This window comes from Megalops cyprinoides, chromosome 17 (genome assembly GCF_013368585.1).
Source record: "Megalops cyprinoides isolate fMegCyp1 chromosome 17, fMegCyp1.pri, whole genome shotgun sequence".
Taxonomy (NCBI): domain Eukaryota; kingdom Metazoa; phylum Chordata; class Actinopteri; order Elopiformes; family Megalopidae; genus Megalops; species Megalops cyprinoides.
In genome coordinates this window covers 31,394,531-31,411,101 of record NC_050599.1, presented here as the reverse complement: position 1 = coordinate 31,411,101, position 16,571 = coordinate 31,394,531, and the positions used below count along the sequence as shown (strand labels likewise).

The window sequence follows — 16,571 nt, the reverse complement described above, 5'->3', positions numbered from 1 at the left end:
ATAACATGCAGAAAATAGGACTTCCAGGAGGGAACACAGTGAAAAACAGGAGAATACAGGTGAAAACAGGAAAATGGAGACCCAAAATGGCTGCAATGCGCACAGTCTAATGTATATATGCTCTCCATCCCTCAGCACCTGTCCATCTCCAATGGACATATCCAAGTCGATGCCTCGTTTGTGCAGACGCTGTGGAATGTCCATCCCACCTGCTCTGGCAGTAACGTGGCTGTGGGTGAGTCCAGATGAATACCATCTCACACTGTATTCACAAAATTATTTGGGATGTTCAAGAGAATGCTTCTTTAAAGGTCTGTTGTCAAAAGTTTTTGTCAGAAAAGGACACTTAAAAAACTAAGGTGCACCAAAAAGGCAAGGACTTTCACTTTCTACCAATAAATATACTGCAGATATACTGTTACTGTGCAGAACTGTAGCCAGGGAAGAGGCTACATGTATGCCTATGGTTAGGTTTGATGTACAGGAAATAAAAGATACAGCTGAAGCCAGTGTGAAATGCTGGAAAAATACCTTAACAGTACCTGATTGCATATACTAAATAGCAGGTAGAGAGCAAATTACCTGGAGGAAAAATTATACATAAGCCATTAACAAAAATCAATGCAATGGCTGATATGGCCTTATTTCAAAAAACCACACAAGCAACTCAGTTTCAAGCTGAAATCAACAGGATTTAAGCGAGTTATGTTAATGTGAATCAACATAATTCACAAAAGTGATTAAAAAATTTCAATAGAACTGGAATTGGACAGACACCTTTCAAAAAAAGTTTAACATTGCCAGATCAAAACTCTATCTGGCTGAATCTAGACATTGTGCCTAAGTTTTAAAAAAGACAAAGAGGGTGCTAGAATACATAGCAAGCACTATTTATTACAAATCAGGGAGATTATATTATGATATATAATACCTTTATCAGACCACATTTGGAGTTCTGTCAGCATAGGTGAGGATATATTTGGATAGTTGGAGTTTTGATTTTTTTTTTGTCAATTTGGTGGACTTTTGTTTAGAAAGTTAATTTCCCCCTCATATTTACAAATTCCTTCAATCCCTGTGTTCTCTGTATTCTTCAGATTTTTACCTTACATTGAAATGATCTCTTCCTCCAACAGGATACCTGCTTGGTGGTCATGTGATGCGACTCTTTCACGGTCACGATGAGATCCTCACCATCCCAGGCGCAGACCAGAGTGAGGAGCAGCAAAGGTGAGCTCCAGTCTTACCCTCTTTCTACTTCCTGCAAGTGTGTGGTATCACCTCTCCATTTATGGAAGCAGGTGTCCTCATACACTAAAGGGGTTGAGGTAATTGTTTCCTTAACAATAAATATCTTGCATTATGCTTGGTTCAAATCAGACAGCCAGGGATGATTTAGGTGTCCTCCATTTTGCCCATGCCCATCCTCCAGCTATGAATACTTATAGGACACATGTGTTCCTCTGGCTTAAAGACCTAAAGGCTAAAAGGCATTTTAGATTAATCTGAAAGAGCCATCACACAGGAGTGATTGTGAGTCATAGTCATAGGGGGAGAGGATGTACTGCTGTACTGTCTGACAGTGGAAGCATTGCGTGGCACTGGAGCTCTGACAGCAGTTCATTGTGGAGTTTACCAGGCTGTGCAGTAAAACCATGGTCAGCAGCAGAATGTGAAAGGAAAGACACAACTCTACAAAAATGGAGCCTCCCTGATCCACTCAAACACTAAAGAAAATGGTTACTGAATTATCTCATTATTTGGACAATAACACTGCCACTCATTTCCACCAGGTGAAGGAAGGCTGGACAACCACATAACCGTAGAAACCACCAGAAAGTGCTGATTCATTTTAGCTGATGATTTCATGGTTGTCATTTCAGCAGGTGGTTTTTTGCAATGACAGCATTGATTAATCATTGGTTGTCAGCATTGGCTTTGCTTTTTTCCTGTCCTTGAAATGTAATAGAGCAAAGTCAGCAGTAAGCCTCTCTGTGCTAACAAAAGGATATGACTGACCAGTCACCCATGACCAGAACACAAGCTCTAGTTTAGGGTGTGATACTCCCTCAGTGATGGTGAATCAAATTTAGATGCAAGTTGTACATTCCAGAGCTGATATTGTGGCATGTTATAGCATTTTTCCTCTATTCTGTTGTCCTCAATCAGAAAATTGCACCTCAGACTTCCGGTTTGATGGAGTAGGTTACAAACCGGGAGAGTTCTGTTGACATCCTGGCAAAATTTTGTTGAAACTTACTACTTCCACTACTAATTTGTGTAAATTTTTGCAAAAGACTACCAAAGATGGGGAAATCAAACAAAAAGCATAACCAACAGGCAAATGACAATAATGACGAAGTTAACCGTGATGCTGAAACACAAACTAGCCAAACTAGTGCTGTGGAAGCTAGCAGCTCGCCGCTAACCTTAATGGACATGGAGAAACTGCTGAAGGCCATGGAAGAACGTATCATATCCAAACTAACTGTCCAACTCTCTGCTGATCTGGAAATTATTGACCGACACAACCAGACAATTGTACAAGTGGAAATGTCGCTCAATGACATGCAAACAAGACTTATTTCTCTAGAATCCTCTTGTGTAGCCCTGACCGATGATGTGCCCAAGGTCAATTTGGATGATTTGGAAAACAGATCAAGACGCAATAACATTCGTATAACGGGCATACCGGAAAGTTGAAGGCTCAAAACCTACCTCTTTTTTTGAAGAATGTCTGAAAGAAATTTTTGGTGCTGGCGCTTTTCCCACCCCTTTAGTTGTGACCGGGCTCACAGACTACCCACTCCACGGAGGAAACAGGACGGTCCACCATGTCCATTCATCGCACGGAACCATCACTAACAGACTAAGGAGCACATCCTGAAGATGGCGAGGGAGGCGGGATCCCTCAGTTTCCGTGGGTCCGAAATACACATCTACCCGGACTACAGTGTGGAGGTCTCAAAGAAAAGAGCCACATACTTGACCGTCAAGTCGCAGTTGAGAAATGCTGGATTTACATACAGAATGTTTTTCTCTGCCGAACTTCAGGTCACCGACAAGAATGGACAGACATTGATTTTTCTTTCTCCCACTGAAGCATTTTTTTTCTTCAGAATAGTCTGCTACACACAACCCCTGCGCCAATCGTTTCTTGAACAGTCAGCTATGCTTTAATGTCACTCCGGTGGTGGTGAGTAGCCTTTGTGAAAGGTGAGTGGACGCTTTGCTGTTTCCTATTTTTTGTATGATTTCTTTTTGGCAGGTTGTGTGTTTGTATGTAGCTATTAAAACAATGTAGTTATAATTTTATATTCACAACTATAGGGCAAGCTTCGATCATGGATTCCTGTGAATCCCTACTTGTGTTTGTCACGGTCATTTTGATGTGCAAGTTAACGTTCGGTTGGAATATGAAACTTTTTCAGTGCACTGTTTAGTACCACTAATTTATGTTTAAGACAGTTGAAAGGTTAACTAAAACTATTTTTTTCTTTCTTGCAGTGGTACTTTCATTTTTGCTGATATCTCACTGCATTTACTTTCATTCAGTCGTTAATGAGAAAGTGGATATATATGTCAATTCCTTTTTTTCACACTAGTGAATTTTGTAAAACAGAGTTCAAGTGTAAGTTAAGTGTTTTACAATGGCGGTTAGGAGTATTACGAGGCCGGCGGGGGTAATTAACCCCTGCCTCCTTACCATCCCTTGACCTTCTCTCTCAACTTTCTTCTGCATCTTTTTTTTTTCTCTGCCCCCCCCCCCCCTTCATCTCTGCTGCTCCCATATTTCCTTCATCTTCAACGATCAAGTATCAAGCCCTTAGCGTAGTTTACTTGTGGCTCATTTGTACTATTCAAACCAGGTTAATAACACATGACAGTGACCTCTAATTACAATCAGAACCGACCTGTCCACTTTTTCTCTCTAAATACTAAAGTCATAAATAGTTAAAGGACAGAAAATTATGTCCTACTTACAACATTTAAATACAGATGTAGCCTTCTTGTAAATGATCATGCTGTTTACCTTAAGAGGATGGGTTGGTCAAGCATTTCACTCACGATTCAATGCTAAAGCCGGAGGAACAGCAATCCTTATACATAATGATATCCCATTTCAAGTGAAGGAGATAATTAGTGATCCAAATGGGAGGCTTGTTATTGTCTCTGGGCAACTGTTCACCAGTCTTGTTATTTTGGTTAATGCTTATGCCCCAAACAGTGATGATCATAATTTTTTCAACAAGCTATTCTCTGTTATACCCAGATATAATGATTATAATTTGATAGCGACTTTGAGGCGACTTTAACTGTGTTCTCAACTCCATTTTGGATAGATCGTTGAACAAAGCTCAGCCTCTCTCTAAGTCTGCTAAGGTTGTCAATGATTACATCACTCAAAATGGTCTTTCAGACATCTGGAGATTTAAGTTCCCTGACAAAAAAGTTTTCTCTTTCTTCTCTATGGTCCACCAAACATATACCCGGATTGACTACTTTCTTTTTGATAATAGACTACTGGGGAATGTAAGCTCCTGCTTATATCACAGTATTATCATTTCAGATCATGGTGCCGTTTCATTTTGTTTAGCTCTACCTAACTGCCTCAGGCCCTCTTGTTGCTGGAGACTCAACCCTTTCCTATTAGCAGATGAACAATGCATACACTTTGTCTCTTCTCAAATCAGTTTTTTTTTTCTTGCAAGTAATGTTTCCTCAGAAATGTCCCATTCAACCTTATGGGAGACACTCAAGGCCTATCTTCGTGGGAAGATGATTGAATACTCTTCTAGGGTAAATAAAGCAAGAGCTTCTAGACTCAATAATATGTCTAGATCCATTGCTGAAATTGATAGATATTACTCCTCCTCCCCTACTCCAACCCTTTTCAAAGAAGGACTGTGTCTGCAGCCAGAATATGATTTACTTTCTACAGACAAAGCGATATATCTACTCACAAAAGCTTGGTACAATACTTATGAATCAGGTGACAAGGCCGGTAAGCTACTAGCCCAGCAAGCACGTCAAGCTGCCTCTTCTTGTTTAATCACTAAGATTTGCAGTCACCCAGGGGAATTGGTAATGGACCAGATGGAAATTAACAAAAATTTCAAGCAATATTACAGTAAGTTCTATGGTTCTGAATGTGATGGAAATCTTTCACAGCTTGACTCCTTCCTGGAGAACCTAAACTTCCCCTCAGTCTCAGTCCTACAAAACCGCTCTCTGGGTGGGGAGATTTCTGAGACAGAAATTCTAGAAGCTATTAAATCCTTACAAAACAATAAGACATCTGGACCAGATGGCTTCACCTCTGAATTTTACAAAAAAATTGCTCCCAATTTACCCCCCCTGCTTCAAGCCATGTTTAATGAATCTCTGTCAGTTGGGTGCCGTCCACAAACCCTACGACAAGCGATGATAACACTTCTGCCAAAAAAGGATAAAGACCCACTTCAGTGTGCCTCATACCATCCAATTTCCTTATTAGATGTGTATTATAAGATACTATCTAAAATTCTAGCAGCTAGATTAGAGAAGATTTAGCCTCAGATCATATCTCCAGACCAAACGGGTTTCATTCTAAATAGGTATTCCAGCTCAAACTTGAGAAAATTACTAAATACTATGTACTCCCCTCCGAGCTGTTCCCCTGAAATGGTTGTATCGCTTGACGCCGAAAAAGCAATCAATCGGGTTGAATGGCAATATTTGTTTTCAATAAATTCGGATTTGACGACGCCTTCATCTCTTGGATTAATTCAATTCAATTCAATTCAATTCAATTCAATTCAATTCAATTCAATTCATTTTTATTTGTATAGCGCTTTTTACAACACAAGTTGTCACAAAGCAGCTTTACATTGTTCCCAGGCCTGAGACCCCCTGAGAGCAAGCCTAAGGCAACAGTGGCAAGGAAAAACTCCCTATCAGGAAGAAACCTTGAGCAGAACCGGGCTCATGGGGGGGCCCATCTGCTTCTGGCCGGCACTGGGCAGATAGAACAATAGTAGTTAACAGTAGAGTAATTATAAGAATGTCTCCTAGGATGTCCGGGTCTTGGAATGCAGTTGGCTTTGATGGGCAGGGCAGCGAGGTAGCAGGACTGGAAAACAGGATGAGATGCTTGGGCTACAGCTCCGGACAGGAGCCCGGAGCAGGGAATAGGAAGCAAACAGAAAACAGTGGTTAGTGGATGATAAGAATGGCAGGGATGTAGAACAGAGAGGCAGGAGAGGAGGGGCAGAGAAAAAGGTGTGCAACAAGGAAAGACCCTGGCAGGCTAACATTATGGCAGCATACCTAGGGGACGGGAGGCAAGGGACCGGCATAGTCATGAGGGCGACCCTAAGACAGTCAACACCAGATCACGGCACAGGGTCCATGAAAGCAATGACCACTTAGTCCACCAGAGACTCTATGATCCACGCCAGCACCAGGCCATGTCCCTCAGCTGAAGGATTTACTATATAGATATGTTTTGAGCCTAGACTTAAAGGTGGAGAGAGAGTCTGTTCCCCGAATCTCAGAGGGTAAACTGTTCCACAGGAGAGGGGCTTGATAAGAAAAGGCTCTACCGCCTACAGTAGTTTTGCCCACTCTTGGAATGGTGAGAAGCCTGGCATTTTGGGAGCGAGGGGCTCTCTGCGGAAGATATGGATGAAGAAGGTCCTTAAGATAGAGGGGGCAAGCCCATTTAAAGCCTTAAATGTGAGTAAGAGTATTTTAAAAATGATCCGGTATTTAGTAGGTAGCCAATGGAGAGAGGCCAGAACTGGGGTGATGTGCTCAAAGCGTTTAGTTTTAGTTAAGATTCGAGCAGCTGCATTTTGCACCAGCTGAAGGGGTTTTAATGAGACGTTTGCACATCCTGACAAGAGGGCATTACAGACGCTCTCGCTCTCGCTCCAGACGCTCTCGCTCGCTACCTGCTGCTCCTCACCTGTTGCTCGTTCCGCGCACTTCCTGTTGCTCGTTCCCCGAACGCGGATTAGACTACTTTACTTCCATCCTTTGGCCAGTGTGATTACCAACGGACAACGATCTAAATATTTTTCACTCGGCAGGGGTACTCGACAGGGCTGCCCCTTGTCGCCCCTTCTTGTCGCTATCGCCATTGAGCCCCTAGCCATCGCTCTTAGACAGTCCAGGGAGTTTTTGGGTGTAGAACGTGCAGACCTAACTTACAGTGTCTTGTGCTCTTGCACATGTGTGAGGCAACAGGGATGCAAAACTTTAAGAGTAATAGTGAGTGGGTACTGAAAAACTTTGTGCTCCAGACTCGTCCGCTTTTTGAGACGCACACAGGAACAAACTTATCTAAAGTTTTAAAATTGGCCGTTTTGGAGTGGGAACTTGAAAAACCAAATCACAGTATTGCTGTCGTTACCGACAATGCACGCAACCTGGAGGTGGCAGCGAGAAAAGCCAGGCTATCACCGCATATCAAGTGTTTTGTGCACACACTGTGTGATGGAATGCCATCACTACGGTTGAGTATGCGCTCTGCCTGCCATACCAACAAGCCTGGCTCTTTGGCATCGCGGTCAAAGTCGCATGTTTGGTACCCCGTAGACCCGGGTTTGAGGCCAGGTGGGGTGACTGCTCTCACCCTTCGCTACAAATGGTGTTAGAAGTAGGATGGCTTGCCGTGAGGCCATTGGAGGCGTGCCCAGCGTGTGAGCCGTACGAGGGACCCCCAGGTTTGGTTGACCCCAGTGTGTGAGGGACCCCAGAGATTGGTGACACGGTGTGAGGCACCCCAGAAGTGTCACAGCAACAACTGTGCTCACTGAAAAGCAAAAGATGCTTGAGATTGCACAACGTAAGCTAATTATGGATGTTGTCACATGCTGGAACAGCTGTATGGTAACGCTGGAACACTATCTCGAGCAACAAGCAGCTGTAACTGCTGCCCTGGTAAGCACAGAGGTATGCAAAAATGCTTGTCAACTTGATACTTTGGATAGCTCTGACATCAGTGATGCCAAGGATATAGTGAAGCTTCTGAAACCTATAAAAACAGCTACCACTGTGCTGACTGATGAAAACAGTGCCACACTGCCACTTATTGTACCCTTGAAATTTGATTGATTGAGCAGAGCATGGTACCCAACCAGGATGAGTCCACCACTGTGGCTGACATGAAGAGAGCCATACTGCAAAATCTCTCTCTGACTGTCAGTATCTTAGCTCATTAACTTGTGTCTAAATTTGAGCATTAGGTGTTGAGGTGCAATTTTCATAATTTCGCATTAATGTAATACAGACAGACCCATTCGATTTAATATTATTTTATGTTTGAAGACTATTTATTTTTGTCTAGCTTTCAAAGAATTCCTCCTAGGGTCAAGCTGTCATCACTTTTGGTTTAATGGTACACAAAGACAACAATAGTTCAGCGTTGTTAATGCATCAAAAATAAATCCATTGTTTTCATACCAGTGTCAGTTCAATTGATTTTCTTAAAAATATCGTGGAAGAATCGAACCGTAAACATTGTATCATGAATCGAATCGAACCATGAGCTGAGTGTATCATTACGTCCCTACCACACCGCAAAGGCTTAATATCAATTCTTTATGACAGAATAAGTAATATTTCCCCTCATTCATTGCAAGTTGTTTAGAGACTTTGGGAAGAGGACCTCGGAGGGGAAATGATGTATGGTGACTGGGAGGCTGCACTTGGCTTAATACATACCTCATCACCATGTGCGAGACACAGCTTAATACAACTAATGCAGGGGTCTCCAACACGTCACTCGCGAGCTACCGGTAGCTCGCTGCCTGTTTTTGAGTAGCTCGCCAAAAGGTTCAAAGATTATGTACAAAAAAATCCGACAACAAATAAATGCACCCTGGAAACCTCTTCTCATTTCAATCCAATCAAATACACAGATGTCCCACCCCAGTAGCCGAATAAGTTAGGCTACTGTCTAGTTTGCCAACACGTCTTCATGTCAGTTAACCTGTAGGCTAGCTACTGAGGTAGCTACTGAGCTAAAGCAAGGAGTTCGGTGGTGTTAACTTAGCAAGCCAGTTTGTCTTATAAAATAGCCAGATTTATGATGAACAAAGAAAGTGGCCAGGCCAAAAAAAACATGCTATTTCCATGAGAAATGAGAACGCGGGTTTTTTTTCCACGAATGTGAAGGACAAGTGTGTGTGCCTCATCTGCGGTAACGGTGTTTCAGTCGGTAAAAGATGCAACGTTCAGCGCCACTTCAGGGACATTCTAAAGCTCTTAACGTGAAAAGGCTTAACATGGCTTAATGTTCCAAAACAGCGATCAATGATCACCAAATTTCTCTCAGACATGTCTTGTCATAAACACTTCCACCTGTCAAAAAATCAAAACCGAAATCCTATGAGTATGGGCGTTATCTTACATTAAGCGTTTTCCTCTGTATTGATGCCCATTATAAGGAAAAGGCTTAACGTGGCTTAATGTTCCAAAATAGCGTCCAATGATCACCAAATTTGTCTGACATCTCATGTCATAAACACGTAGTAATGTTTTCTATGTTTTCTATGACTTTGATGTGAATTTAAGATGTTTTGATATATTATGTGTGTGTAACATAGTGCTGTCACTACAGTTGACTATGCGCTTTGACTGCCATACTAATGAGCCTGGCTCCTTGGCGTCTCAGTCAAAGCTGCAGTTTGATGTCCCGTAGACCTGGGTTCGAGGCCAGCTGAGGTGACTGCTCACGCCCTTCACTACAGTGACCTTGACACATTTAAATTTGAAACATATGGATACAGAATATATTTTTGACATGCTATTGATGTGAATTTAAGATGCTTTTGATCCAAAATGTGAGCTTTGGATATTGACATTTGATACATGTATATACAAAAAGTATCTTAATTCAGCTGGTTAATTTGAGTGTTCTGTGAATGTGTTATGTGAAAAAGTGTGAGTAATATAAGACATGAGTAGCTCTCCACCACTTCCATTTGTTCAAAGTAGCTCTCAGATGGAAAAAGGCTGGAGACCCCTGAACTAAAGGTTGTTTTTGCAGCACATTTGACCAACGCTAGACTGGCCAAAATTTTTCCTAATGCAGACCCTTCCTGTCCAGCTGTTAACCAGCAGATCACACGCATATGTTCTGGACATGCCCCAACCTCAACACATTTTGGACCAGTATTTTCAACGCCTATAGCGAGATGTTTCAAAACCCCATATGTGCCCTATTTGGTTTTCTTCCAGAAACTCATACCCGTAAAGGTAAAGCATATGTAATTATTGCATTTACCTCCTTGCTTGCTAGACGTCTCATTGTTCTCTCATGGAAGCAACAAGCATCACCTAATTTTATCAGATGGGTTAAAGATATTATGCAGTTTTTGAAACTAGAGAAAATCAGATATATCCGTCAAGGCTCTATACAAAAGTTTATGGAGATTTGGACCCCCTTTTTTATTGAGTATTACAAGAGCTTACATATCCCACTCAATGAGGAAGATTAGAGTTAGATTGAGGTGGCAGAGAATTTCCCCCCTCCCCCCTCTTTTTATTTTTGTTTTCTTTTTTCTTTTCTACATGTGTGTGTGTATTATGAGTAATATGTATGGTAAGATATATGTGCAATCTGTGTACTAATCTCTATGTATATGGTACAGGTAAAATGCATTAATGGATATGGATATGCAGTTGTATATATATTCATGTGTATGTTCATGAAAATGTGTAGTGAAAATCAATAAAAATTGTTAAAGAGAAAATTGCAGCTCAACATTTTATTTTTTTAGTCAGTGCTGTTGGGGAGGTGAGTATTTAATAAAAATTAAATGGTCTGAACCCAGTGATCTTAGAAATTAATGCCCTTGTTTATCGTCCGGCACTCTGAATAATGAACACAAATGACACCAATTACTAAAACTCGTCACTTAACCAGCATGTAAAATAATTTTTAAACATTGATTTAATTTAATGATTATTATTAAAGATATTGATTATCAATTAAATCGCCGAATTCGTTGATAGGGAATGAGCAGTCTGGTGGATCAGCCTTTGCCAGAAATATACAATCACAACTGGAATAAATTAAAAAGGATTATTGAGCAGTTACACTAAGACAAAGACAAAATTTAGAGTCTGGGCTACAGACCTGGTCCACTACCTTAACAGACACTAAGTTACATAAAGACATTAACAAAACAAGAACATGAGGGGATCACGGAATGGATGAATGAATGCGTGAAGAGAAAATTACCCAAGCCAATTCTTTACCTCTTCCAAGGAAGAACACAGGAACCACTCACAATAGCAGCAAAACTCCAAAAGGAAAAATCCAAAAAGTTGCAGGAGAAACTGAGCCACAGACTGGATGACTGAACGGATGACTGAGCGTCTATCTGAGCTGGCTGAGCATCAAGGCTGAGCATAAGACAGCATGAGCAAAAACTGAGCAACGAGGCCTATTTTACACTGATTTAAGAAGAAGCTCTCTCCACCTCCCTGACCCATGCATAATTAATTTTATGGTGGGGGAGTGCCTAGAAGTTTCTTCAGGACTTAATTTTGTGCTTTCGATCCAAACATCTGGAAATACTAGATATATTTTTGAGATTATCATTTGTGCATTCAGCTCTTCATGAGCATCGCAATGACACCAAACATTAATAGGCATGGGTTGAGAAGAGAGAGTTGGCTGAGAGGAACTGGTAAAATGGTGGTTTTGCTGCTATATTGAGAAATACCCATGTTATCACACGACTTTGGGTTTTCCAACATTTTACCCATGACATGAGGGTACAATTAACTGTGGGGTAAGTGATCCGAACATGTAGATACACACAAAGAAACAAACACACACACACACACACACCCATGCTGATTGTGCTCAGGAAGGGGAGAAGGGGGGGAAAAGGCAACCCTCTGCTGTTGTGGTCCATCTGGATGTTACTGTTTTAAGAAGTAGCTTTAAGATGAAAATATTATATTGGAAGTATTTGGCACCTGAACCTCTTTCAGATTAAACCAAACATGACTGTGGCCACCGTTTAGCCAAGGATTTTACATCTGAGGGGCAGATTAATGCTTACCAATACACAAAGCGGGCATACCATGCCCTACTTCCGCTTTTGTCTGGCAAAATCAAATGTGTATCCAAACAGTCAATCATTAGTTTGAGGTTTTAAGTATCTGACTGGGTTTTAGGTGACTTCTTGCAATCTTAAAGCAATGTCTGCTTATTTTAAGTAGGTATGTGACCTGAAGTCACTGATTTAGGGGTATTTATGGTAAGCCATCAGCCCTCTTGCCTGCTATGTGTGTGTATTTGTTGACTTATTTTATCTGCCCTTGATCTGGTCCTGAGTAGAGAAAGGAATCATAAAAACCCACACCAGGGCAAAGAACCATAAAATGCCTGGTACTCTCCCGACAGTGCCTTAAAAAGGTAATAAGCATTATTAAGATTGTATAGTACACAGTAGTAGATCATATTCTGTCTCTCTCCAGAATGGTGAACTATGAGACTGGTAAAGGGGGAGCGAGAGCCAGGTCTCTCTGGAGGCTGGAGCCGCTCAGGATCAGGTGAGCTCCTCTCTCTCTCGCCTCCTCTCATCTGAATACAGGGCAGCTCCTCTCTCTCTCACCTGTTCCTACCTCAACACAGAGCAACTCTGGTCTCACACCTTTTCTCAGTTCAGGCAGGTATTAATAAATAAATTTCATTAATACAAAACTGCATGTTTCCAGTTTGTTCCTGGTGGGGAGCTGCACTCGGTAATACTAGAATTAAGGACTGTCTGTTTGAGGGGGGTACTCTGTGTGTCCTTGGCAGTTGGAGCGGGAGCCACATTCGCTGGGGGCAGCCCTTCCGCCTTCACCACCTCACCACAGGGCACTACCTGGGACTGATGGAGGACCAGGGGCTTGTCCTGCAGGACCAAGAGAAATCTGACACTGCCTCTACCGCATTCTGCTTCAGAGCCTCAAAGGCGAGTCCCAGCTCAGGAGCCTAGTGCAGGCCTGCACATACAGGAGATGCAGGAAATCTGTAAATACAAAGCAATGTTAACTCCCTGAATTACTGTGTCATGGGTATCTTAGTGTAGCATTCTGGTAACACTCACAGCATGTGTGTGATCAAGTGTCCTCTTATGTTCACACATGTGATTAAAAGGAAATTAGGTCACAGAGTTCTTAAAAGGCCAGCTGGGTCCATCTCTCTGGTATTCCTGAGTAACATTTTACTACTTCTACTTTACAACAGCTATACCCCAACACCTGTAGTTTCATAATCAAAGGCATAATCAAAGATCTGATATGAATGAAGCTTGACATATTAGTGGAATGGCACAGGCTGTAGCCAAAGATAAATTCTGATATACCTTATAGTCCACAAAACGTAGAAAATTTTATTCACTGTATTTAGATTTGTTTGACATTGTTATGCTTCTTGTCTGTCTCCCCCAGGAAAAGCTGGAGTCCACTCCAAAGCGTGATGTTGATGGCATGGGTGTGGCTGAGATTAAGTATGGGGATTCCATCTGCTTCATCATGCATGTGGCCACGGGGCTGTGGTTGTCCTATCAGGCACCTGATGTAAAATCGTCCCGTCTAGGCCCTCTAAAGAGACGGGTGAGGGGCTGAAATGCTCTTTTTCTTCCACTGTGGGAGAAGCGGGGGCACAGGCAAAATTGGCTCTATCCTCCATTTTGATGACTGCAGATTTGTCATTAGATTTTTACCACATTGTGCTACATGCATGCTACTATTGGGTTCACTTGAACATATTTTATGGGCATTTGTTTAACCATGCCACAAGCCTTAACAGTAGAACACTGCTGCCACATCACCTTAGCAGGGTTGAAAAATAACTTCCTTTACACTTACTGCAAATGCTCATATTAAAGGTGACTTAAGTAGCTTATACGTTAGCCATTTATACAGTGGGACATTCACATTCGGTTGGGGTTAAGTACCTCTCCCAAAGGTTCAACAGCAGTAATCCACATGGGAATTTAACTGGTAACTTTGAGGTTACATGCACTTTTCCTGAAAACCCCCACAGCACAATTGTTTTTTTTACATGATACATTTGCTTATCCTGTGCTTACAGTACAGCCCTTAAATTTGCCACTGATTTTCAAAATGACATCTAGAGATAAGTCCATCAGCTTGTCACCAGACATACCTCTCCTGCAGTCACCAGGGCCAGGAAATAACCAACCATACACTAATCCTGCTGATTAATGTAATGTGCTGTGACTCCAGTTTCATGGACTGGTTTTCAGCAGTAGTGTATACTGTGTGTGGATACATAGCCACAAGTCATAGCTCGCATGTGTACTGTAAATATCTGCAAGTCAGACTTTGTGTGTGTTCTGTAGGTAGCTGTGAGTCAGAGCTTGTGTATATACTGTAGATGGCTGTGAGTCAGGGCTTGTGTGTGTCCTGTAGACAGCTGTGAGTCTGAACTGGGGTCTGTGTGGATTCTGCAGGCCTGTCTGCACACAGAAGGACACATGGACGATGGGCTGACTCTGCAACGCTGTCAGTATGAGGAGTCTCGGACAGCGCGGATCATCCGCAACACCATCAGACTCTTCAGCAACTTCATCAGGTGCATTACACAGCAGCCGCTGCACTGTCCAACATCAGAGACTCCAGCTGGATTAACTTTACTATGACCTGCACCTACCATTTACACAAACTCAACCCCTACTCAACCTCACACCCACGATTTACACAAATCAACCCCTACCATCACTTCCACCTGTGATTTACACAAACTCAGCCACACCCATCACCTACACCTGCGATTTACACCAACTCAACCCCTACCATCAGTTTTCAACACCAAATTTTACACATCCTTACAAATGTCCACCTCTCACCATGAATCCTGCACTGCAGATATACTTTAAGTGTCTTCACAGTAGGTAGTTCTGCATGGCTGAATGTTGTGCTTACTAAATGACCCTTCAACATGTTGTACCTCCTGAATGCATTCTTCTACAACTACTGTGTTTCTCTCAGAATGAGCTTCCACTTTAAGTAATACATTACTGAAATACAAGAACATGAATAATCCTTCAAACACTCTCATTCCTCTTGTTCTCTCTCTCCCTGCCCCATCTCCTTCTCCCTCTCTGTCAGAGATCTGGACAGCCTAGGTGAGGTGGGCTCTGCTCCAGTGGAGCTGCCATTTGGGGAGGTCCTGCAGACTCTGAATGACCTCATCACTTACTTTGAGCTGCCGGGGGCGGAACTTAAACACGAGGAGAAACAGAGCATGCTCCGCTCACTCACCAAACGGCAGGACCTCTTCAAAGAGGAAGTGAGCACACACGCAGACAGGAAGAACACTGCATACCTTCTAAACAGCCATCTAATACTTGAATTTCTCTTTTTAAATATAAAGTTGCTTGTGGTTTATTTAATGGAAGCTGAATGTTGTTGTGAACCATTTGTAATGTTTAGCTTGTTAATACTGAAAACATGGCTCTCCATTCCTCAGTGTGTATGATATGCTAATGTGCACAAGGATTACATTCTTGAATGTAATGAGTAGTGTAATATAACTTCCATCTCTGACTCTACCATTTCATTAATGTCTTGGTCTGAGGACAGTCATTGTGACCCCTCACCGCTCAGTCCATACTTAACAATATAATTTATCATCTTAGCCATGCATGCCTCAACGCTGATTGCATATTATCTCAAAGAGGTGTGGGAGCCCATGTCAAAAGGACCGTAGAACTCTGAACCACATTGTTGTGTTTCAGGGGATGCTGACTTTGCTGTCCAAGTGTATTGACCGTCTGAACGTGTACAACAGTGCCGCGCACTTCCGGGAACACGCGGGTGAGGAGGGAGTGTCTGCTTGCAAGAGCATCCTCAATCTGCTGTACGAGCTGCTGGGTAAGAGACTACATCTTTTCCCCTCCTCAGCTCAATGTCTTTGTCCCTCAGCCTAGAGTAATGCAGCACTGTGTCATTGTTAGGTATTTCACGTATCCCACACCCATAGAGGAGGCACACTTTCTCCACTTAGTGTTGTTGTCATTATGGGGCCTCCCCTTTCATGGCCCCTTCCCTGTAAACCTCCCGTAGCAGCATGATCTGTTCCATCTAGCTGCTTTTGAAAGGAACAGCAAACCTACCCTAGCAGCACAATCTATTCTGTCTACCTCATTTTTATAGGAACAGCACCCCAGCTTTAATCCTGAAATGCTACTTGCAACAAGGGATGTCAAAAAAGCCTTCATCAGCATGCTGGCTTCCAGTGAGATTAGTTTCAGCTTTAGCCTCCATTGAGATTTACATTAACAACAAATAAAAATACGACATCACTGACTAGGCCTACACATATATCTTAAAATGTTTGGGCTGGGTTAGTTCAAAACTTGTAAAACTAAGTTATTTGCTTCGGATATAAGTGTGGCTCTTTTTTCTCAGTGCATTTTTTTAGTTTTAGCAAATGACATGCTATTATACGCGTTAAAATGTGGGGCTCTATTACCTTCCTAAAGACGAAGTATACGGCTGCATGATTGTTTGAATAGCATGGTGCAGTTTCACGTAATGAATATTACGGT

The 16,571-nt window shown here is 42.2% G+C and overlaps 1 protein-coding gene across 1 annotated transcript in view; it reads left to right on the top strand.

Moving 5' to 3' along the window:
- LOC118791935 (ryanodine receptor 3-like) overlaps positions 1-16,571 on the top strand; it is a 139,974-nt gene that overhangs the window by 37,334 nt on the left and 86,069 nt on the right. Inside the window, 8 exon segments of the mRNA XM_036549500.1 lie at positions 136-235; positions 1,137-1,230; positions 12,484-12,558; positions 12,809-12,965; positions 13,444-13,608; positions 14,472-14,593; positions 15,142-15,310; positions 15,759-15,894. Of these exon segments, the coding sequence (XP_036405393.1) occupies positions 136-235; positions 1,137-1,230; positions 12,484-12,558; positions 12,809-12,965; positions 13,444-13,608; positions 14,472-14,593; positions 15,142-15,310; positions 15,759-15,894 (1,018 nt within the window).